General features: G+C 56.2%; 1 protein-coding gene and 1 long non-coding RNA gene across 6 annotated transcripts; one reads left to right on the top strand and one right to left on the bottom strand.

Moving 5' to 3' along the window:
• Positions 1–1736: 1736 nt before the first annotated feature.
• On the bottom strand, positions 1737–23318 carry UCKL1 (uridine-cytidine kinase 1 like 1). Of its 5 annotated transcripts, none has more exons than XM_065032276.1 (15): positions 23171–23318; positions 15865–16058; positions 15119–15225; positions 14756–14926; positions 14435–14506; positions 12738–12927; positions 12145–12206; positions 7196–7215; positions 4871–4969; positions 4483–4576; positions 4102–4164; positions 3605–3727; positions 3126–3233; positions 2691–2847; positions 1737–2114 (listed from the first exon to the last, which is right to left on the bottom strand). In XM_065032276.1, the coding sequence occupies exons 1-15, from the start codon at positions 23218–23220 to the stop codon at positions 2038–2040; spliced, it is 1587 nt and encodes a 528-aa protein (XP_064888348.1). In that variant the 5' UTR covers positions 23221–23318; the 3' UTR covers positions 1737–2037. The 5 variants fall into 5 exon arrangements, with proteins under 5 accessions (XP_064888348.1, XP_064888349.1, XP_064888346.1 ...); XM_065032277.1 differs by lacking the exon at positions 23171–23318 and adding an exon at positions 19670–19692; XM_065032274.1 differs by lacking the exon at positions 23171–23318 and adding an exon at positions 19129–19450.
• LOC110355745 (uncharacterized) lies at positions 19575–24164 on the top strand. The gene is made up of 2 exons (XR_010466575.1): positions 19575–19723; positions 23780–24164. It is a non-coding gene; the product is annotated as an uncharacterized LOC110355745 (long non-coding RNA).
• The last annotated feature ends 456 nt before the right edge of the window (positions 24165–24620 follow it).

Raw genomic sequence — 24620 nt, forward strand, 5'->3', positions numbered from 1 at the left:
ACTCCATTGCACCCAGTGCTCCTCTACCCACATGCCTCCCTGAGACACTTCCTCCATGTTACCCATTGAGGGCTGTTATTGGACCACAAAAAGGCTGCAACCAAGGAGTTTTGGTGTGTGGATAGGGATGAGGGATACTGGGGGAGAAAAGGCGCTTTGGCTCTTCTCACAGGAGTGTTGTGGGATCTTTACCCTCATGGTGGACCCTGGTGGCAAACCTTGCACAAGACCCACATGTGGTCTTGTCTTCCTCAAGGATGCCAAGAGCACTGCTCAAACGTGGTCTGCTGGAGCTTTATGCATGAAGGATGATGGCGGCATTCATTCATGGGCTTGAGCATGGTCTGGAAAAGAAGACACGGCCCCGCTCCAGCACTGAGCTCCTGCGCTGGCAGCTGCAGCCCCGAGGAAGAACTCCGGGTGTAGACATACTCCTCCATGGGTCTGGCAATGCTGCTGTCCCTTGTCCCACTGCTGCTCACCTGGTACCCCAGCCAAAAACCCTGTGTCTGCCTGTTCTCCTGTGTTTGTGCTTATGAGCTCTCCTTCCACCTACGCAGGGAGCTATTTTTAGCAGACTTTAATCAAGTGTCAGTGCTGGCTCTGAGCGCAGCTTTCAAGCCAAGGGCTCAAGCTTTCGCTGAGAGCTTGCAGGAACTCGGGTGTGTGTTTTCTTTTAAATTTAGTTGAGAATTTATACAACATGCCGCAGAACAGTGGCAGTTATTTTGGGCTCATCGCACCTGAGCCCACACTGAGTTACACCAGGTGACTCTCATTTCGGAAAGGACCTGGCAGAACATCTCCCTCCTGCTGTGTTCTCCCCGCTGCCGGCAGCGCCTGCCTTGCCTGACCCCTCCGAGCCCAGGTAGGTTTGCTCCTCTTGGTCCATGTATCTCCAGTACAAGGATGTTGCATTTGTACTTTGAGTCATGCAGGGAAGGAAAATACTCAGTGTTCAGCCCCAGCGGTCACAGCCTCCTCTGACCACATTCATCTCAGGTCTGGCAGCTCCTCTTCTGCTGAGGTTGTGCTGGCCTTGCTCACAGCTTCCTGGAGAGCATGATGAGACCCGCTCCCGCCATGGTGCGAGCAGCTCTGGTTCAGCACAAGCAAGCTGATGTTTGGCTGAGCTGCGTTTCAGGGGTCTCGGTGTTTCTCAAGCTAAAGAATTATGTGACCCAAGGTGAACTTCAGCTTCCTTGGAGATATGAAGAGCTGCCCTTCCTCTGGCACCAACGCTTCTCTTGGGCCTAGAGTCTGGTGTGCAAAAGAGATGTGGACAGGCTGGGGAGCATCCAGAGAAGTGTCACAAGGATGATCCAAGGACTGGGAAGCCACCACGTGAAGAAAGGCTGAGAGAACAGGGCTTGTTCAGCCTTGAGAAAAGAGGCTGAGGGGAGACCTCAGCACAATGTTCAGTATTTACAGGGTGGCTACAGAATAGATGCAGATGCCCTTTGTACAAGGAGTCCCATGGAGAAGATGAGCGGTGATGGGGACAAGTTGCTCCTGGGGAGATACTGACTGGACACGAGGGACATTATTCCCAATGAAAATAATCAGCCATTGGAATAATCTCCCCACGGAAGTGGTGGGTTCCCAGACATTGGACACTTTTAAGATTCAGCTGGACAGGGTGCTGGGCCAGCTCGTCTAGACCAGGCTTTGGCCAGGAAGGGTTGGACCAGGCGATTCTTCTGGGCAGCTCTGGGGCATGACAAAGAAGGGCTCCATTCCAGAAAAAAAAAGAGAAAAAATTTATTATTTTTCTTTATAAAATATCTCCAATAAGTTATATAGGCAAATATTTAAATTAAAATAAATTAACTCCGCTCTATGCTGGGACACACGACTGTCCGCAAAGTCAAAGTAGGATTTGTATTTCTTTGAAAAAATATGCCCTAGATCTCCAATGTATGATTTGAAAAAAATATCTATGCTTGGTGAGGAGGAAGGTGAAATCTCTGCAATGGACAGAAGGGGTTAAGGTGCGGTGCTGAAGCTGCCTGGCGCTGGTGGTATCTCCACATCCAGCTAAGTGCTGAGAGCATCTTCATCGTCGCTCCAGTCGGGAGGAGCGTCCGTCCCAAAGTACCGATCACCAAAGTTCCCTGCAGGGAGAAAAAGAGAGATGCAGTCATAATGCAGCTCTGCAGGGAGCCCTGGAACCCACCCGCCCCCCAGCAGGCAAGGAAACAAAAGCAGGTTTTATCTGACAGCTCAAACAGCACGAAAATTCGTGTGGTAGCAAAACTGGAGCAGCCCGGAGGCTGTTTTAGCACCCGGTGGCAGGAGTGTTTCCTGGCACAGCGGAGGTGAGGACAGAAGAACACGGTGAGCTCATTTCAGATGAGCTTGTTGAAGGTGGTGGCTCATGGAAGGAGTTGGGCGCAGGTTTTTGCTCCAGCTGTCCCAGCCCAGCTTCTCCACCCGGGGCGGGAGGAGGCTCAGGGCACGTGGAACGGCTCCTTCTGCCAACACGGTTATGGCCGCATGACAGCTCTCGGAACGGGCATGTCGATCTCAACACTCACGTGGGAGCAGGACCCTGCAGTGGCAGTGGGTCCCCAGGTAAAATAAGGTCAGGCTTAAGCTGCTGTTTCAACCAAGGTTTCACCTCTTTTGGTGAGTGGGCCAGAAGCACCAAAAACTCCCCTGAAACAGGTCGTTCCTGCCCAGATACTCACCAATGCCGGGGATTATCCGGAAAAGGTCATTCACCTTCTTGTCCACAGCTGTGGTGATGATCTTCACGCGGGGGAAAGCATAGGCGACGGAGTGGACACCCATCTCCGCCATGAGCAGGGAGAGGAGGAAGATCTTGTCTTCTGGGACATCATGATCCTACGGGAAAGGCACAGAGACAGCTGGGGTGAGGGTATCTGAGGCAGGTTGTGGCCCATGTCCAGCGAGGGCCTTCCTGGAGCCACTTCCCCTCCTCCCCTCTCTGTGCCCACTGGGATCACTGGGCACAGGACCAAGAGACCAACTAAATCTAGGCTGTTACCACACAAGGAAGGGACAGTTTCAGCGCAAGGCCCCTTGGCATGGACGCAGCTGGTGTTTTGGATGTTACTGGGGGGCAACCACCCACCCCTGCAGCTTGCCCGACAACCTCGTACCAGCAGCACCCGCACCGCCATCATGGCTGCAGCACCCGTGGAGACCGTGCAGTCCATCAGGATGACGTGGTCTTCGCTGATGTCCTTTGGCAGCCGCAGGTAGTGGAGCTGGGCAGGGCGGAGAGAGATCAGCTCAGAGGCTGCAGGCAAATGGAGCAACCCCAACCCTCCTCTTAGAGGGGTGGAGGAACTTTCATGTATCATATGAGTCAGTGTGTGCCCAGGTGGCCAAAAAAGGCCACCAGCATCCTGGCTTGTACCAGCACCAGTGCGGCCAGTAGGCCCAGGGCAGTGACCGTCTCCTGTGCTGGGCACTGGGGAGGTCAAACCTTGAATCCTGGGGTCAGTTTTGGGATCCTCATGCCAAGAAAGCTCTTGAGGTTCTGGAGCGAGTTCAGAGGATGGAACAGAGCTGGGGAAGGGGCTGGAGCACAAGCGTGATGGGAGCATCTGAGGGACCTGGGGGGTTCAGTCTTTACCTCTGGCTCGCCCGTGTTGCAGTTGGTCTGGATGAGGATGGTCCCAATGCGCACATCCTTGCACACTGCTCGCAGCGCTGGCTCCATCGTCTCTCCTGCTCGCAGGATCGACACTCCAGTGATCTGCAGCACATGGTGAGGGTGACTGGGAAGGCACAGTGCACGTACACACCACCCCAGTGTGACACTGGGCCTCAACAGTGGGGGATCCTAATGGAAAACCCCGAAAAGCGCATCCCTTCCAAGAGGGTTGTGCTGCTCCCAGTTCAGGCTGCCTCTCTCAACGGGAGGGCAGCAGTGGCACAGTGACATTGCTGGTGGCATCCCTGGCCACCGACCTGCTGTCTGTCCTGATGATACAGGGTATCGTACTCATGACAGCAGGCACCAAACCCAGGCCTCGCCCCAAGAAAACAGGGGTGTCCTCCCCCTGCATCGCCAGGCCTTTTAATGTAGCCCCACAGCAGAGGGTTAGTTAGTTAATTGCTTCTACTTACTTGCTTCCCACTGTACGTCCTCCCTTCGTAGTCCTGGCCCTGAGGGGTCTGGACTGTGCAGCTCTACAAAAACCATGAGAGGAGCATTACCAAGGGCTGTGACGTGGCTCCCAGAGCCCTGGTACCGGGGAGCAGCTGTGGGCTGCTCTGACCCCTTGGAAACTCAAGCTGGGCAAAGAATGGTCACCCAGGGGCACGTCAGTGCTCAATGGCCCAAGGGAGCCCTGCCCCATTTTAACCAAGAAGGAAAGGGCTGGTACACGGGGAAGGCTGGAAGAGCAGTGTCAGGACTGTCCCAGTTCCCTGGGAGTTACAGGTCAGGAATCAGAGAGCAAACACAGTGCCCGGTGCCCGTCCTCCCAGCTGCAAACCCAAACCCACCTGGAAGGGGAGCAGGGAGAGCGCGTGTTCAATCAGCAACCGCATCAGCCTCTTGGAGTAGAAAATGAACTCGTCTCTGCTGGTCTCCTTGTTTCTAGAGGGGAGAGAAAGCCACTGTGAGCTTTGGACCAAGATACGCCCCGGGTGATGCTGGCAGAAGTGTGGGGCTGTGGGGAGGAGGGAGCCCCTGCCCCTCTCTGGCTGTTGGGGTCTGGTTTGCACGGGGCTCAGGTAAAAAGAAGAAAAATTGTTGGCAAGACCATGGAGCAGAGCTCCTGTAGCCAGAGGCCCACCACTGTCTGTCCTGTCCCATGCCCCCAGGCTGTAGGGATGGGGCACAAGTGAGGTTTGAGAGACAAGCCCCATCCCAGCCCTGGAGGGGCTTTACCTGATGATGGTGTGCATGCCCCGCACTTGAGGGGTGCTCTTCAGCACGCTGAGCGTCTGAGGAAGGGGGTGGCACTGGTGGGCAGAGGCCAGGGCAGCCCTGAAAACCAAAAACACGGTTAGAATGTCTCCAGGTGAGGCTAGAGCACAGCACCTGGCCAGAGCCGTCCTCCCAGATGACACCTCACACTGCAAACGCACAGCAGGGCCATCCAGCACAGCCGAGCGAGCAGCCAGCCCTGCTCCCACGAATGGGCATGGTTGGTGGGACCAGGAGGACCTTGCAGCCCAAGGACCTGCTATTCCTGCTGGGCAGCAACCCACAGTCGGCCCATATCAGTTTCCTCTGGTTGAGAAGAAAGTAGAAAACAAAGTTAAAACCTCCTGCTGCTTGAGAGTCTGATTTGGGGGTGGATCATGAACTCACGGGGTGAGGAGGAGTTGCTGTGGTTTTCTCTGTCCTACAAGTGCCAGAGGTTACCAGGAATGGGACAGGCCTGTGTCAATCAGGGCAGTGTCATGGAGATGGCTGTGCCACCCGGCGAGGGCTGCAACGAGGCCATTTCCGAGATAGTCGGATTCAGAAATAGTCGGATTGTCACCAAATTGGGAACAGCTTCAAGACTTTACGGCTGGACAGGACTGGCTTTGTGTGACTCATCTCCACACAACTAATGGGGCTGGGAGCTATTCTTGGATCAAGGGAACACCGTTCACAGGGAAGCGCACAATGGAGCCCCATTAGTCACCTCTCTCTCTTTGAGAGCGGCAGTAATGAGATGAAGGTCACATCTATCTGGCTTCCACAAGGCTGAGCAGGATGGACAAGAGACTTTGTCTGGGAGGAGGGCTGGGGTTCGAAAGCTCACAAACGTGCCAGTGGCTGCAGCCCATCAGAGAGATGCTGGGAGGGGGAGAAGAGAGCAAACAAACGAAAGCACCAGGTGATGAAGATTTCAAATCAAGCAGAAACCTGGATTAATTGCGCACGCACACACAGAGGCACACAAGCGGAGAAGAAGGCAGAGAAGATGACTGGGTAGGAATGGAGGAGGGCAGGACTAGATGACTTGAGGCCTCCATCCACATAGCCATCTCCTGGTCTTGGCCACCCAACACCAAACGAGACATTCCCAAGGCCTGTGGGTACTTAAGGGCTCCTTCTCACTTTTGCCAGCTCCAGTCCTGCGTAGCAGCAAAAACCCCTATGCAGGGAATGCTCCCAAGAGCCGAGACAGCTCGTGGCCATGCAGAGTATGTGGGACAGGTTTTGCTCCCATCACAGGCTTGGTGACAAGCCCAGCGTGATCCCATAGACCCCATTGCCGATTTAAGACAAGCAGCCCCCAAGGCCCCAGATCTGCCGTTGGTAAAGCAAGCTCACTCTGTTAGTCACTGCAACTCGGGTTAGCTGCCTTCAGAGATGTTCCTACGCCAGGGCTGTGCTGTCAACAGCCCCCCTGTCCTTCCTCCTGCCAGACCTGGCTTGGGGACAGAACCTAGGACACATCCTGGGGACACAGGTGCCAACCAGCCCAGTCTAATCCCTCATGACACAGAGCTGAGCTCTACCTTTGGCAGACGCTGCTGCCTGCACAGGGCTGTCTGCTCGCCTGTTCCTGCGGGGGACAGAGATCAGCCGCCAACAGAGCCAAGGTGACAAACGGTTGTTCCCCAGATCAGAGGAGCTGGGGGTTTGTAGTCCATGGGGGCCATCTCCCACCCACCCACAGCACACGCCTGGGCTTGTCACGGCCACCTCTCCCCACTGTCACTGCCAGGTGTGTGTCACAGCATCCCGCCACACCAGTGGGACAGGCAGCCCCTCTTCTGCCCCAGTCTCTGGTGCTGCAGGTGAATGCGGTGTCACCCGGCTCCTGCTCCCTGCCACAGATGCCACCGAGCGCTCCTGCCCCTCCGCGTGCCTGGGAACACCTCCCCTGCACACCGAGCTGTCACCAGGACCCTGGGAAAAGCTGTCAGCATTTTGTCACCGAGCTTTCCGCACCTTCCCGTGACACCCGCGCAGGGGCTGGTGCTCAGCGTGGGGATGGGGAGGTCTGACTGCAGCCCTGCTCAGCGTGGGACGGTCCCCAAGGTGCCTTCTGGGGAAACAGCAGCAAATCCCATTTTTGGGGTTGGGATGAAGATGCTCTCTCAAGCCCCCACCCTGGTTTGGTCTGCACAGCCCCCACAAAGCAGGACCCTGTCTGCCCAAAAACCCCCGGCTTGGGTTAGTAACGCGGCTTACGCGGCACAGCCCTCATCCCCGTTCCCCGGCATTAGTGTCACAACCAAAACACAGCCGTTAGAATTGTCTCCTCACATATCCCAGCGCAGCTTCCTCTGGTCACCAGGTGGGAGGGATGTTCAAGGGAGACAAGACAGGAAACACGAGAGTTTAAGGGGAGGGGGACAAACACCACATGAAACAAAGGAAAAAGCACCATCATTAGTCAAAGTGTGGGGGGAAAAGCCCTAATTGATCTACGGCTCTTGGAGCTGCCCGGTGCCTGGGCCGTACCAACCCCAGGGCTCCTCCCGTGGTGATCAAGTCACACCACAGCTGCTCTTCATGCCACCAAGCTCCATCTGCTCTCACCGGCCTGGAGTCATAGCAAAGGACACTGTCCCATCTCTGTCCCAGGTGGTACCACACCCCAACATTTGCTGCAGCTGGAAATGCCCAGCCCTTGCCCAGGGCTCTGCTGCAATCCCAGAACAATCCCAGGCGCTCAAGGCCAGGCTTGCAAATACTTCATCCACCCTGCAGGGCTGCCCATCTCCTGGCACACTGGAGAGAGCATCTGCACAAGCCTTGGGGTCCCTGGAAAGCCGAAAACACCAGGAACAGCAGCAGAAACCCAGCTCTGAACCAAACATCACAACTTCCCGGGAAGACCTTCCTTCCCCTGAGCTCACCTGAACCCGCCCTGGGATCACCAGCCCTTGGAGAGGCAGAGAGAAGAGTTTGGCCTCTCTGGCAGCTGCCCCGATGTCACCTGCGGTGAAACCATGGCCCTTCGCTGCCAGGAGGGACAGAGGGAGCAGGTCATTGTCACCAACCCTGAGAGCAATGCTGCCTGTCCCTCCCCCTGCCAGGTAGGACCATGGTGCAAAATTCAGACAAGCAGCCACGAGAACGTAAAGAAAAACGTTTCGCTTTGGAAACTTATTTCCCCCACCCCAGAACAAAAGCTTTAAAGGAAAAAAAAAAAGAAAGTAGAAGAAAGAAAGAAAAAGAGAGAGAAAGGGGTGAGCATCTCTCAGGAAGGCTTCAGGGAACATCCTCAGCTCTTTGTTGAGCATGCTATCAAGCGGGAAGCAGACAAGAGACATCCAGCTACAAAGGAGCAAATGCAGTCAAGGCATTTCAAACACGTACAGCAGCTGGCTTTCATGGCTGACATTTCAAACAAGGGCTATTAAACTGCGCCACAGGTTGATATTTAAAGACACAATTGGCAAAGGGCATGGCAAGCTGATCGAGACCTTGGGGGTGGGGAATATTGATTGGCGAGGGGAATTGAGCTGAAAAGAGCACAGGCTCCAAGAGCTGGGCTTGTTGCTGAAATAGCGTGGCAAAAGGGATGGAAAACAGGATGGAAAATGGGCTTGGTCCAGCTCCTGCTGCTGGGCTGGAGGAGAAAAACTCACCTGGGCATGGATGGGAAGAGAGTGCCGGTGCACAACTGTATCTCCAGCACACACACCGCAAACCTGGGGGGAGCTGGACAAAAACCACCCCGAGTGCAGGATGCTGAGGTCTGACCTGCGCTCCGAGGGAATGCAGGAGAAGGCAGCCAGCAGTTACAGGACGAAAACAAGGCTTGCAAGTCCAGAAACTAGCACCACTTTCTCTAAACTCCTCCAAATTCACCCATTTGATGAACTGAGAGTCGGGGAGCACCAGCACCAGTGAAGCAGCTCGGACTGGGGCCAGATCTCAGCACCCAGCTCTGATTCTACCAGCTACAAAGGCCTCGCTGCATTCCCACAGCCACCAAAAGGCAGCGACATCAGAACAACAACAGTGACATTTAGATGAAGCCGCTCAAGCCAGGAGGGTGGGGAACTGGTTTAGGTGAAAAGCCCTGTTTTCCAAGAGCATTGTGCTTGAATCACGTCTCTCCATCCACCTCGCTCTCTTGCGAGCGCAGAGCTGCAAAGGAGCCGATGGGAACCGCAGCAGCAGGAAAAGCACAGGGACTCCAAGAGCCTAAACAGATTTTTTTGCAGGAAATTTTTTCCAGGCTTTCTGGCAAAGGCATAAATGGAAACCACAAGCCTTAAACAGAACCTAAAAATGTCTGTGGTTGTGGCTATCAGCGAGATGTTTCTGGAGGTCAGAGGTACCTTTCCAAACCTGCTAGCGTTATACTTTCTTGACATATTATTAAACACTTGATTTTTAAGGTGCACAAAAAGATCACCTGTACCAAGTGCCACTTCAATTAAAGAGGAGAATCCCTGGAGAGAAAGGAAATTTTATATGTGTATATATACACACATATATGTGGGCATATATCCATATGTACATGCACACATCAGTCTACTTTCTAGTGTTACTCCTGCAATTTTTTACAGCAACAGACTTCTCTCCAGGTTAAAGAGCACCTTTCCACATGGTCCTCCAGACACACGGGGAAGCTGACGCTGTGTGCAGGGAAATGTCAGGCCCCATGGTGATACACAAGCAAGCAGAAATAAAATAAATCACTCAGTTGCCTAGTCTAGGAAACAAATAGCTTAAACAGAAATACATAAAGCAGAGTCTTTTCCTGTTCATCTGAGGTACTTGAAAAGCTTTTTGTACGCCAAACGTAACATTACTTGAGTTAAGTGTCTCCATTTGATGACAGAAGTCTCAATGGAAACCCATCTGCGGTTCTGCATCCCCTTTGCTTCCTAGAAAAACATCTGGAAACTTCTCTGCCTGCTTAACGGGAGCAAGAGAGCTAAAGTCACATCTGGATCCACGTGCTGAGGAGGTGAAGTAAATCAATATATACCCTACAGCATCCATGTGCAGGTACTGAGAAATCAGAAATCCTACTAGAATGGGGCATAAGTATTTTCTTACTGTAGGAATGGGGGTACCTTTTGCCATTTCTGAGCTGCTTTGCTTAATCTAATAATTGGTGTTTAATGATGTTTCATCATCAGGGATGGAGAGTGGCTCTGAACAACCATTTGTCTTACAAGGGCCAGAGCACAAGTGTGATGGGAGCGGCTGAGGGACCTGGGGGGTTCATCTGGAGAACAGGAGCTGAGGGGAGACCTTCTGATCTCTGAACTGCCTGAAAGGAGCTTGGAGGCAGGGGGGTTGGGCTCTGCTCCCCAGGAACAAGGGACAGGATGAGAGGAAACGGCCTCAAGTTGCGCCATGGGAGGTTGAGGTTGGATCTGGGCAATAATTTCTTCCTGGAAAGGGCTGTGGGGCATTGGAACAGGCTGCCCAGGGCAGTGGTGGAGTCACCATCCCTGAAGGGATTGAACAGATGAGATTCTCAGGGACATGGGTCAGTGCCAGGGTTGGGTGAATGGTTGTAACTTGATCATCTTGAGGGTCCATTGCAACCAAAACGATTCTGTGATTCTATGGAGGGAAATTCGAGAGAATCCCAGGACACAAACCTCCCCTCTTGCGGAGATCAGGGGGCCCCGGCGAACAAACCTGTCCCTGCCCCAGCTCCAGGGCTCTGTGCTCAAGCTGGTGGCACCCTCAAGGGTGACATCCCTGTCCCCACAGCTCCCAAAGCCAGGACAAGGTGGCCTTTCACCAGCTTTGGAACATGACGTGGCCGAGCGTTATGTGAGCCGTGGGTCTGGCCTGCGGGTCAGGGTGAGGCCAAGCAGTGCCTGGCATTGGAAATGCCTCGGGCTGCACAGACAGGACAGGGTTAGGGGCTCTTACCTGACACTGAGTTCACGCTGCAGCAGCAACACAAAGACACAATGCAACCGGTATTAAGCATTGTCAACACCAGGGTCGTTTCAAGATAAAAGAAAAGGAAAAATAGGAATATTTTCCCTGCATTCACACGTAGCCTCTTCCCCTTTTTTCCCTCCCCAGGTAACGAAAGCCCCCCTCCAGCCAGCCCCTCGTCGGGCTCACACAGCGCTCTGGGGAGGAGCTGCCGTGTTTGCTCGTGTCCAGCCAGGAGCTTTCCCGGCCAGACTCTCTCCAGGGCCTGGGAGAAACAGCCATTTCCCCCTCCTGGCCTGTGCCCATGGCTGTGTGCTCTCCTCAGCCCAGTGCCAGTGCTGATACCAGGGCTCTGATCCTCACTCCTGGTTTAGAACCAGCTTCCTGATCTGCCAGAGCTCAGTGCCGTCAATCTGGGCAGTCAGAAAGCCCTGACTGTGCAGAGCGGGGAACTTCCAGACTTCTATCACGCCTTTGCATCAGAGCAGTTGTTCCGGAGCGGGCACAAGAGGCACGATGCTACCGTGTGACAGCTCCATCCCAGGGCCAAGCAGCTCCTGCCGGCCGGGAGCTCAGAAAAGCCCATGGGAACTGAGCCCTTGGCTTTCAAGCACATCCATCTCCAGGTCATGCTCCTTCTACCTCCCAGGACATTGCTCTGAGCATCTCCACAACTTATCACAGCTACAAATGGGCAGGAGGAGACTGTGCTGCTCAGGGAACAGTGACACACAACAGTGTCACTCAGTTGAAGGGTCCTAGGCTCAAACCACCGCTCAGGGCTGGCCCAGGACACACAAAGACAACTTGTTAAAACCAGTGATGGGGAAGCGATGGAGCCTGTGCCTGGAGTGGGGCATCAAACGAGACAAGACTTCGGGTTTTGAAATCCACGGGCTGCACCCAACACAGAAAAGTGGGCTCTTGGCCGGAAAGACTGTGCAGCAGCGCCTGCACAGGGGTGAGGAGGAGAAACCAGAGAGATGAAATACTGCAGGGTTTGTGGCGATGCTGGCCCCGGGAGGGCACGTCACTCAGATCACTGGAGGACGGCTGGTTTATGCCCAGATGAGTTGCTCTCCCAGGGAGGGAAAGCAGCTGCTGCTGGACCACAGCTTGCAGAGGAGCCTCGTACTACCCAGGCACAGGAAAAGAGCAGCAGCTATCACCAAAACAGAGGGAGCAGGGCTGGGAGGAGCCCATGGGGACAGCCCCACAGAGCCTGGAGCACAGAGGGACATGAGGCCACTGCCACCCTGGCACCCAGAGCTCGGCTGCCTGCGACACCACTGCTGCACCAGCACAGCTGTCCCCACAGTGACACGCGCGGGGCCCGCAGCTCCCACCTCTTCCAGCTGGCTGTGGACATGCTGCACGATCAGGTCGATAGCCACCGTGTTCCCGCTCCCTGGAGTGAACCGAAAGCAAAAGAGAGAGACAGCCCAGTCAGAACCACAGTGCCAGCAGAGCCTGAAACACATTTCTTAGAATCACAGAATAGTTTAGGTCAGAAGGGACCTTCAAAGGTCCATCTAGTCCAACCTTCTTGCCCAAGCTTGCCACTATGTTCAAAAATCCCTTCCCTAGCAAAGCATCATCTAGCAGGAGACATTCCTGCTACTGTTCAATTCTTACTTAGTAATCTATTATTGCATATCTACAGGTCACTTCTGGCTTTTAAATCACTAAACTGCAGGAGCTGGTAGGGGAGGAGATGGGCTGAGGGAAAAGCTCAGAATTTCCCTGAGGAATCTGCTTTTGGCCAGTGTTTGGGGATGCTCAACTGCAGTGACCTTTGCTTTGGCATGGGACAGCCACTTTTCTGTCCTCGCCAGCCGGAGGGCGGTGGGACCGGCCAGCAGAGCTGGGGACAGAGGGACAGGGTCTCTCAGGTCCTGCTCAGGACCTCGGGCAGGTCGGGGACGCTCTGGGCAGGTACCTCGGGGCACAACGATGTCAGCCAGCCGCATGGTGGGTTGGATGTACTGGTCGAAGGCGGGCTTGACGAACTTGTTATACTGCTTGATGACACCCTCAATGTCACGGCCACGCTCGCTGATGTCCCTGCGCAGGCGACGCACCAAGCGGATGTCCGAGTCTGTGTCCACAAATATCTTCAGATCAAGAAGCTAGAAGGAGAGGGGAAGGAACAAACCTCACCAGGTTGGAAGTGTCCCTCAAACTGACCTCCTCCACCAACCCCAGCCAGAAGGCTGAGCCCTGTGCACAGCATAGCACTGGTTTAACAGAGCTCGGCTTGGCTCTGGCCTGGAGGGAGCTTTGCCCCTGCAATCTCTGAACGTGAACCTGCCAGCCAGCACAGATGCTATAGTGAGCCCCTCGCTGCCACCTGCCCCTTAGTAGGAGGGTCCCCATAGACCTCCATAGAGTATGGAGGTCCCCATAGACCTCCAGACACTGTCTCCACTTCCAAGCAGCACCAATATTTTGACTGGATCACAGAATCACAGAATACTGGGTTGGAAGGGACCGCAAGGATCAGCTGGCCCAACCTTTCTTGTTAAAAGCCTGGTCTAGCCAAGCTGGCCCAGCACCTTGTCCTGAATCTGAAAAGTGTCCAATGTTGGGGAATCCACTAGTTCCCTGAGGAAATTATTCCAGCGGCTGATTGTTTTCACTGGGAAAAATTTCCCTCTTGTGTCAATTAAAACCTCCCCAGGAGCAACTTGTCCCCATTGCCCCTTGTCTTTTCCATGGGACTCCTTGCAAAAAGGGCATCTCCATCTATTCTTTAGTCACCCTGTAAATACTGAACACGGTTCTGAGCTCTTCACACAGCCTCTTTTCTCAAGGCTGAACAAGCCCCGTTCTCTCAGCCTTTCCTCATGTGGCAACTTCCCAGTCCTTGGATAATCTTTGTGGCCCCTCTCTGGCCCCTCCCAGCCCCATCCACATCTGGTTATTCAAGAGAGAGGAGGAGCCCAGAGAAGTTAACGTCTGTGACACAGACCAGAGCACTGTCGGGTTAACGCTGGAGGGGATCCAGGCACAGCAGCTCAGTGCACGACATGGCCTGTGGGTGACAGTGACACAGGGATGTCAGAGGAAACTCTTAAGGATTTATCTGGCTGCCCACTGGAGGTCATCATTGCTCCAGGAAAGTGCATCCAAAATGCCTGCTTAGCAGGGAAGGAAACTTTCTAGACCAAGCTTGGCTAAGTCTATGCATGGCTCAGTCCCTCCTATAGCATTTCTCATGTATCCAAATAATTCCCAAGAAAGCCTGAAGTGCTGCATGAGTCCAGCCCAGGAACCCCAGGCTTTGTGCAGCAGAGGGACAACAGACTGTGCTTCGGGCTATGCACACTGCAGCATGCAGGGGGGGCTATTTCTAGATAGATTTATACACCAGCACTGCCAGGGACCAGGTCACCACTCCGCTCTGGGAACAAATGGCTGCGTGAAAGGTTGAACCAGACGTTGTTCCCATGGAGAGCTGGTTTGTAGATGCTGAAGCAACATGGGAGGACAGGGTCCCGTCCAGTGGTGCACAGGAGCCCCAGGGCACCCGGGACTCTTTGCTCACCACGTGCTGTGACTGAGGCTGTAGAAGGGGGAGCTGGAGCCCTTGTCCCTGACAGGTTTTCCCAGAACCGACCCCAAACCCTTCCTAACCTTCAGGAGCTCCTTGTCTGCGAATGCCATGATGCCTTCAAAGATAATCACGTTGGCGCCATAGAGGGTTTTCTGTGGAGTCAGAATCGATGTGGTTAGCACAGAATTTGTGTTCAGAGCTGCCCCATCCCTGGGTATCTCTCTGGGTTGTCAGTGACTGCGTCAGCAGTGCTGCTCACCTGAAAAATGCACCCTGAGCCAGACACAGACCAAAGGGCGACTGCCCGAGTCTGCCTGCAAATGGCAGGGGCTGGGGGGTCCCAAACAGCTCCCCCTCTCCTGCCTTGGCAGTCCCCCACCTTGTCCCTCTGTGTCCCATACCCATTCCTTCTTCCGGCTGTGGGTGGTAAAGTCATAGATGGGGATCTTCACACTCTTGCCTTGCTTCAGCTTCTTCAGGGTGGCGATGATGAGGTCAAAGTCGAAGGCGTCGGGGTGGTCAAAGTTGAAGTCGTTGCTGGCTGCCTGCTCCTGCTGTTGCTTGGTCAACACCTGCCGCAAACAAGGGGTTAGTCCTTCCCACCCCACCGCTGTGCCCAAAAAGCTATCCTCCTGCCACAAGAGCCACCAGAAGGGTTCAGGGCAGCCAGGAGGTTGTCACTTCATCAACATCGCGTTTCCCCATCGTGGGGTTACGCCAAGGGCCATGGCAGCCCAAGGAGCCAGGACGATGCATGTCCTCACCTTGTAGAAGGAGTCCATGGACAGCAGAACCACCCAAGGGACATCAAGAGCCTCAATGATCATGGTGGCCACCGTGGTCTTCCCAGAGGCGCTGCCTCCTCCTAGGCCTGCCAGGGAAAAGGGGATGAAGCCACCAACCCCAGGATCTGTCTGTCCAGCCACAAGCTGGAGCCCAGGTCCCGCCCTATTTCACTAAGTTGGAGGAACCTCCACTGAGGGAGATTAATAGGCTCTACAAGAGAGATATTATCCTTGAAAATGTCAAACGCTGTGTACAACAACCGCCAGCAACGTGTACAGCAAAAGCTGGGAAACCCTTCATTAGATGGTTGTGTAACAAGGGGAGAGCTGGCATGAGAACCAGCCTAGACTAAATCCCTGGGAACTCGTGACAACTCAGGCAATGAGTACAAGAGCTGAGAGAACAACAAGCAGAGATTGTGTCTGGCAGTGCCTGCTATAATCCACCACCCCATCTGCAAACCCTCAGCTTCTGCCTGGTCCTACGGCTCACCCACTCAACACTGGACTAACCACAGGGACCCTCCCTGGTCCTGTCTGAGCTGAGCAGCTCACAGCCACAGCCCAGAGACAAGCTCAAGTTTCCAAGAAGGTTGTGGGGCAGGAATCCCCCCAAGATCTCCTGGGAAGCCCCCACACAGGCAGCACCAATGCTGCCCAAGCCACCCATCACCGCTGAAGTGCAGAGGTGAGACAGAGCCTGGACACACGCTGCCATCCCCTACCTATCACGAAGGCCTCTTTGGACTGCGTCCCGTGCTCATTGTACCAGGGTGGCCGTCCAGCCGTGTAGATGGTCCTCTTGCTGGTCCGCAGCAGGGGAGGCTCTGACTTGCACTGGCTCGTGGTCCGCTTCCGGGGGGGCTTGCTGGAGCCCACCGCAGGGTACAGCCGGTCCAAGGACTCGGCGCTGCTGTTGCTGAGGATGGAGAGAGGAAGGAGCTGGGTTACGGGTGGTGGGGAGCCCTTCCCCAGTGTTCCCAGAGTGCGGGAGTGGGGTCTCAGGGGGGTCCCAGGCTGTAGGGGTAAGGCAACCACAGCCCAGCTGCAGCACCACCAGCTTGACCATCCTCATCCCTGCATGCACAACCCCTTTCCTCTGCCCACCCTGAGCACTCCACTCCCTCCCAAACCCCTAGATCTCCCACCCCTGAGGGCTGAAACCCCCAGTGAAAAGCCTTTGAGCTGGCCAGAGCCCTTCACATTGGCTTCAGCGTGCAGGCTGAGCGAGCACCGAGCACAGCAAAACCCAGGAGCTGCTAAATTCTCTCTCTTATCTCCTCTCCCACCACAGCCCTGGGGAGGGAGAGGAGAAAAAAACCACGCTCCGGAGCCCTTTTGAGCTTGGCAGCAGGAGAGCAGCGGCTGGGAGGCGATAAGTGGCCTCTGGCCAGGAGATAAGCTGCAGCCGAGCCGCCGGCACGGGGACCGGGGATTATTTATACCAGCTCCCGCTCCTCCCTGTGCTGGAGGGACGTGAGAAGGGCTCTCCTCACGCTGCCTCCTCAGCCGTCACCGGGCTGGAAACGAAACCTCTGCAAGCCCAGAGAGCCCCGGGCACCAAAGTCCCCAAACCCGACACCGTCCGGTACAGCCCAGCTGGGCTGGTCAGGCTTTGCTGCCTCTCGGTTGTTTTTCTTGCTCTTGAAAGGGCTTAAACTGCAGGGCTTTACAGACTTTGGGTTGATTTTAAGCTGTTTTGGTACGAAGATTAATTCCCTTCCCCTCCCCCAGCCCTTTTTAGAACCATTTTAGATAAAACTCAGAATTTGAGACCAGCCATATGTATGTAAAGCCACCTGGTAACCCCCCCCGAGCACGGCAGGATCCCCAGCACCCCATCCCTGCGGAGCGGGAGGCAGCGATGCACCTGCCTTTGCCGATCCCCTCCCAGCAAAACGCAGGTGCAGCTCCTGCCCCTGCACTGGGACATCTCACACCAACACCAGCCCTACGAACCCCCAGACCCGCCACCAGAGCCTGGAGCCACCAAAACCCATCCCAAAGCACAAGCCCATGGGCCAGCACCGGGCAACGCCAGCCTGTGGCCCGCCAAGGGCCACAAACACCCTAAGAATTGATTTTAAAAAGCTAAGTTGGGAGGTGAGACCCATCAGGAAAGAAGCAAACCCAGACGGGGTATTTCGGGTTCCTCTCCCACCAGTGATGCTGCAGCAGCAATTACCCCCCCGCACGCTATTCCCAGAGCGGGGCTGACATCAGCCGACCACCACGGTGTATAAACAAAGTCATTTTGGCTTGATAAAAGCAAGAGATGACAAAGACACGGTTGTTTACCAGAAAACAAAACGGCTCCTTTCATCTGTGTCCCAGCCGCTCTCCTGGGGCCGCGGTTACCCGCCAGCCGCGCCGCCAGCGCCGTTCCCCAGGGATGCTCAGCCCGTTTTCCACCGGGGATACGCGCTGGTGTGACAGGCGAGCAGTTCCGGATGCTCTGCCCTGCGGTGTTGCACACACCCCAGCTCTCCTGCGCCAGCCTCAGCCCAAGATCCGCACGCTGCGATGCTGAACGAGGCCACAATTCCCAAAGTGACTCCAAGTTCGGCAAAATTCTGTTTTCTGGAGCTGGAGAGGAGCCTGAGCGAGAGGCTGATGTCTGCAAGGTGTCCTACCTTTGTGCAGCATCAATACAACCCAGCTCCTGCAGGGACGAGATTTGGACCCCGACATCTCCGGCTGAGCCCAGAATTACAGGCTGTGCCCACAGGTGACATCCCGTGTCCCCGTGTCACCTCTCTGCACCCTGGGGTACACCGAGGTGCTGGCACAGAGGGACCCAGCCAGCAGCTCCACATTGAGGAGCTGTGGGGACAGGGACAGGACGGAGTCACCCCCCGTCCAGCACCCTTGGGGCTGGTCTTGGATGCAGCATGTTAATCCTGCTCCAAGAGCTGCCCTGCTTTGCCTCTTCTCAGACAAATACTTCTAGACTTTCACCAAAATCCTGGTTCTATAGACATCTATCTGCACCATCTGGATGGACACAAGAGGTGGATATTCTAAACCTATTAAACCAGCGTTTCCCGTGATTTATCTCTGATAAGCACGGCCGCGGGGAGGGCTCTGGGGCTGCCCCAGCGTCCTGCAAAGGTCAGACGTTTTCTCCTAATGTTACACTTCAAGTTTTGGAGATGTTTTCCGTGGCTGCCTTTGCCAAGAAGGGACTTTCCTCCCAGCCACCTGGCAGCCATCTCCTTCTGCCACTTCTTCCTGCCACTTTTTAAAAACCTCCCTGCAGCAGCGACAAAGCCCATGCAATGCCCCTACCTGCCAGGTAAAGCACCCGGAGGAAGGGAATTCTCTATTTATAGCTGAAGTTAATGCCACTGCTGTGACAAAAGGATGGTCCTTGTCCCACGCAGGCCCTCCACAGCAGAGTGTACCCTGAGATTTCAGCAGCGCGATGCCACAAGGCAAATGTGAAGGGAAACATCACCCTGGACTTCGGAACCCCCCTCATGCCAAAATTTCCTGGAGCACTCAGCTGCCACCAGCTCTCTGCAGACTGTCCCCAGCTTTTGGGGACACTTTGCCTTCCCTGTAGCTTACGCTGGAGTCTGCCAGGAGGAACCCTGACCCCACGGGGACGCCCAGTGGTGGGGTCTGCTCCCCAAAATGTCCCAACAGCCCCCACATCCAGCAAGAAAAACAGCAAAGCCTCAAACCTGAACTTGCAAGCACATGAGAGCTCATCCTTGGCACCCTGTAAATAACACAACTAAGGGCTCAGCCCTGAAAATCCACCCACCGAGTCCCAAAAATCCACCCGCTGAGCCCCAACAGGCACCCGCACGGCTCCATCCCTGTCCCCCGGGACACTGATCCTTCCTCCAGCTGCTGCCGGTGCTTTTGCAGCCTCAGCCGGGCACTGGGAACACGGTGAGTTTGCTCCAGCAAGTGGGGACTGAAAGCAAACAGGTGACGAAAAAGTAAAAAACCCACCCAGAAACCACAGCAGAGGAACTCACCCACCATCCGGCCCCAGGGCCCAGCAGCCTGATATGCGGACGCTGGAGAAGGCTGGGGGGCTGCTCATCTCCCCCCTGACGCTGGGCAGAGGGTGTCACCCTGTCCCCTGGCACTACCGTGGTGAGAGGGGGGCAGTGCCAGCGGGGGTCTCCGGGCAAACCCTGCTGCTCTGAGCCATGCACAGGAGTGTCCCCCCAGCACGGGGACCACAGGGATGGGGTGACGGGGACCCCCAAGCAGACACGGGGGGCTCGGGAAGGGAGGATGGAGGAGGGCGAGGAGAGTGCTGGCGGGGGAGCGTCTTTTGCTGGGAGCTGCGGAGCGGTCAGCTCGCATAAGAGGATAACTTAACCTCGAGATTACGTTCATTACCTGATATTAATAGCACTGGCTTGATTAAAGAAAAAGCGGGGGGGTTGGGGGAGGTGAAGTGACACCTCCCTTCACCGCCCCCCTGCACAGGCAATAAACACCGCCCCCCCCCACACCTCTGCTCCCCGGAACAGGGCTCGCTCGGCTGCCCGGGACATGGGGGCTCACCGGGACATGGAGGCTCACCGGGGATCACCGGGACAGCAAGTCTCCCACCACCCGGTAAGCGCGCGGCCGCGAGTACTGGCAGCTCCGGGTGCCAGCGGGGAGCGGGCCGGGGCGGGATGGAGGGGTCTGCAGTGGATGGAGCTGGCTGGGGCCGGGGGCTGCTGGCTGTGCCGGGGCTGTCGATGCAGGACGTGTCCCCATCCTGGAGCCGCCGGGGACGGGGGTCCAGCTGGGAGCCCCCTGGCGCTCAGCTTCCCTGGGTCGAGCTGGCCCTTGCCGTCCCCTCGGCCTGGAGTAAACAAGTGGGTGAAACTCAACACCCCGGGGCTGTGGGCGGCTAAGAATAACGTCCCGCTGGCTGCTCGGCCCTGCGATCTGCCTGCTCAGCCCCCCCGCCAGCTGCCCCCCCGGCCATTCCAGCTCTTCTCCCAGAGCCAGCATCCCCGGGGGGGCGGGAGCCGGGGCACCCAGCACCGAGCCACCCCTGGGGACACGGGCAGCAGCTGAAGGGCAGCATGCCCAGTAAGGGGGGACAGCCGGGCACTGCAGTGGGGGGGTCCCAGCACTGGCTGCTGAGAACAGGTGGGTGGCGGAGGTGACACCCAAAGGACAGGCAGGCAGCAACAGGATCTGCCAGGGATGTGGCTCATTGTGACAAGGTCCTGCCATCACCAAATGAGCGCCTAGCCCCCAGCACAGTGAGATGAGAACTCGGCTTCAGTGCACCCATCTCCGTGGGTGGGGGACAGGGAGGATGCTCCCCCTGCACTCAGCACCAAGCAACATCTGGATATGGGGCTAGAGATGTGGAGAAGGGCCCTTCCTCCCCCTCCCCAAAGCACCAGGGCTGTTCCAGAAGTGGGGGACACATGCTGCATCCTCAGCAACCCCCCAAACATGGGGGGCAGCGGGCATGGCTGCACCGGCCCCCCCTGCTCCTGCCCAGCAATGGCACCAGCAGAGGAGAGCATCACCCCAAAACATGTCTCAGTGATGCCAACACTACTAGAGACCAGGGACAAGGCTCTGGCACCCGAACGGGGCTGCGGGACGGGGACGGGGGGTTCAGAGGTGACCTGTCCCCAGCGCTGCTTCCCCGACGCCAGCAAAGCGAGCGACGATCAAAGGAACATTTTGCATCCTGTGATTTCAGCACGGACTCCCCTTGCTCTGTAAAAGCTCTTTCAGGAGTTTAAAAATAAAATCCTCTTCCGCTGCAATTTCTATTCTTTCTCATTGAAGAAGCAAAAAAGAAAAGGGACAAGGAACTTGGCGGCGAGGAGCCCTCGCCCAGGCGACGCTGTTCCTTATCGCACGCTCCCCGGTGCCTTTTTTCCTGCCTTTGTTTAAAAGGTCCAAGCAAGGGGAGCGACTGTCTCAACTCCCCGGTGGGACGGGAATCGCCTGCGCCCGCTCTGCACCCCGAGCCGCCCGGCACAGCCCCCGCACATCGCTGCCGCTTCCCGATCCCCTTCCCGGTTTCGGAGCTCTCGCAGAGGCCGAAACTCCTGGGTGTTGGACTTTATTTTTCCTTCTAGATGATTTTTAAGTGCAAATCCCTCCTCTGTAATCACAGCCTCCAGGAGCAGGACTTAAAATTGGGAGGAACAAGACAGTGGGCACAAGGGCCGGGGTCCCCTTTGCCTTTCAGGGATGGAAAGCTGCTCAGTAGGTTCTCTTGGGATTTAAGGACAGAAGCTGAATTGCACGTCCCTTTTCCCTGTTTGCTCACCATAACCTGAATATCGTCACTGGATCTGTATCAAAAAGCTCAAGACACAGCAAACCCACACCAGAGGGGCGCCTGGTCCTGCAGGAGAGGGTCCCCCTCCCACCTTCCACACCTGCAAGCAGCACCCATGGGCCAAACCTGCTTCCCTCTGTCTTTGTTGGGCCAGACCTGCATAAGCCAGCCCTCCGCTGGACTTTTAATGTCCTACAGCAGCTTTAACTTAAGCCGAATGTGGCTGCACCACAACAGCCTGGTGCAAAAATCCTGGGGACCTGCACCAGGAACCCCCCCTCCAGGGTGAGACAGGGCTGTATCCCACCCCCTGCGAGCGAGACGGGCTGGCGGTGGGATTTGTGCAGGGAGGGCACAAGGAAAGGCCTTGGGATGGAAGGACCCGCGCAAGGGACAGATGGACACACCCAGGGGACAGACGGACACACCCAAGGGATGCAGGGACACACCCAAGGGACACACCCAGGGGACAGACGGACACACCCAAGGGATGCAGGGACACACCCAAGGGACACACCCAGGGGACAGACGGACACACCCAAGGGATGCAGGGACACACCCAAGGGACACACCCAGGGGATGCAGGGACACATCCAAGTGACAGAGGGACCCTCCTGCCACCTCAGTGCCAGCAGCTTCTGGGTGCCCTCCCCATGCCGTGTCCCTCCTGCCGACCCATGAACACCACACCCGCTTGTCCCCGTCCTCAGGCCGAGCTCTGTCACCGTGCTGCCCTGGGCACAGCTGCCTCGATGCAGGACAGAGCATCACGGGCAGCTCGACACCCCCCTCACTCTCCTCAGCTCTACGAAGGACGATTCCTAACGACAAAAGGACAAACATTTCCCTCTTCAAACCCAATTACCTCGCTGCTATTTATACTGAGCGAGGGCCGCGGAGGAGCCGCGGGGTCAGGCCGCCCAGAAGTGGAAGGTGCTTGGTTACACAACCCAGTTACTCATCTCCCGTTACTTCAGCTGGCTCCTACTTCCACTGCCTCATCCTCATCCTCATCCTCACCCTCATCCTCCCTGCTGCCACCGTTGACTCACAGAAGGACAAAGGCAATGTTGTCATGGGCAGCTGCCGGCTTCCTATTTAGGTGGCGTTTTGGCACCGATTTTGGTGGAGCGGGGGTCAGTTGGTGCCGCAGGGATGCTCAGATCCTGGTACCCTAGAACCAGGGATGCTCGCATCCCCATAACCAGACTCGCCACAGCTCTGGTGATTCTCCAGAGCCAATTCCCAGGTGTTGCTGTTTGGGAGCAGTCACGCTCCTCCACACCTGTGGATTGTGGTGAAAAAGGGAGTGGAAAACGGAGAAAACACCTGAGTGGGGGGAAAAAGTGCCCGTCTAGTGTGGATTTTTTGATAGTGTTTTCCACTCCACCAGCACCTCGTGCTCGCTGGAGCTGACGCATGTGCCAGCGCGTTTGCAAAAGGGCTCTGCGGTTCATCGGCTGTGAAATTAGGGAGGAAAAGGAAGGGAAAAAAAACCAAAGCAAAAAACCAGCTAAACAAGAAATAAGCCCAGTTTGGTAAAAATAGTGGATAAATGGTTGCGTGATGGGAAGGATCCGCAGCGTTGGTTGCTGGGATGGGAAAAGGCAAAGCGTTCGTGGGAAGGAGCGGTGGGATCGGGCCCACTCGCGGAAGTGGCACCGCGGGACGCGACCGGGATCGCGCCGCCCCGGAGCCGCCGGTCCCGCTCCCGTCCCGGGGGCGGTTTGTAGCGGGGGGCGCCCAGGGGTCGTTACCTGTCGTGCGGATCCTCCGGAGCCCCCTCGGCCGCCGGGGCCGCGGCCATGGCGGTGCCGGCAGAGGCGGGAGCGGGCGGGGAAGCGGCGGGGGCGGCGCTGCCGCGGGGCTTCCCGGGACTTGTAGTGCGGGACGGGGACGGGGGAGCGGGTGCGCGAGGTGCGTGGGGGTGCTGTGGGGTGCAGGGGGGTGGATGGGGGTGCTGTGGGTGCGGGTGGGTGCTGGGGGGTGTTTGGGGGCGCTGGGGGTGCTTTGTGTTTCGGTGGGTGCTGTGGGGTGGGGGGGATGCTGTGGGGGGCAGGTAGGTGCAGTGGGGGGCAGATGTGTGCTGTGGGCACGAGTGGGTGTTGTGGGTGCACATGGGTGTTGGGGGTGCAGGTGGGTGCTTTGTGTTTGGGTGGGTGCAGGTGGGTGCTGAGGGGTGCATGGAGGCGCTTGGCGGGGGGGGGGTGCGTTTTACTGTATTATACAGAAAAGAACCAATAAATAAGAATATTACAGCCAGGTCACTTTCCCACCTGTATGGCCTGCAATATGATTTCCAGATTCCTATTTGCAGAAGTTAAGCTTCTGAGTTATAATTCTTGAAACAAAGGGATTTCTTTCAGCTTTAACAGGTTCACACAGAAAAAAAACCTGCACAGTAGGAAAAACTTCTCTGCGCAGCAGCTCTGCGGACACTCCCCAAGCCAGCCTGTGCAACTTCTGTGCACGTTTATAAACTGGAATTGGAAAAATCAGGAGATGGGCACTCTCTCCCTATATAAAGCTCAGCTCCACAGAGGAACCGCGGCTTCCTGACATGACCTATAGTGGAAGAGGAGGCTTTGGAAAGACCTGGGGAGTTTTCTGCCTCTCAGCTGGAGCCACAGGCAATTCTCTCCTCTTTAAACTGTCCGTCACTATTCAAGCTGAATGATAATGTTTCACTTAGACGCAAAAATTAGCCAAAACGGCAAAGTTGTGGCCCCAATGAAATCACTGTTTACTTCATCAGTGTTGTTGTTTATAAGAAAATCACAACATAAGTTAAATTATTCCATATGCTGGGGGTGTATGGGGGCACAGGGGGTGTATATGGGTGCTGTGGGGTGCAGGTGGGTGCTGGGGGTGTAGGTGGGTGCTTTGTGTTGGGGTGGGTGCTCTGGGGCACAGGCGGGTGCTGTGGGGCAGCCACACAGGAGCACCCACCCCAAACAGCCGAGGGTGCCACGCACAGCACCCCCACCTGCAGCTGCCGCAGGGCCAGGATGGGGGATCTGGGGACCCGCGGGCTCTGAAATGGTCACTCGGAAGCTGAGGGGGCCCCTGGCCCTGTGGGGGCTCTGGGACAGCACCGGCGGAGATCTGGTTCTGCTCGGCATCACCTCCTTCTCACACCCGGTGTCCCCTGGTTTGACGTTTGTGGTGCCACATTTGGGGGGCCGGGACAGGCGCTGCTCCCAGGGT

The sequence above is a fragment of the Columba livia genome, chromosome 16, assembly GCF_036013475.1.
Source record: "Columba livia isolate bColLiv1 breed racing homer chromosome 16, bColLiv1.pat.W.v2, whole genome shotgun sequence".
Taxonomy (NCBI): domain Eukaryota; kingdom Metazoa; phylum Chordata; class Aves; order Columbiformes; family Columbidae; genus Columba; species Columba livia.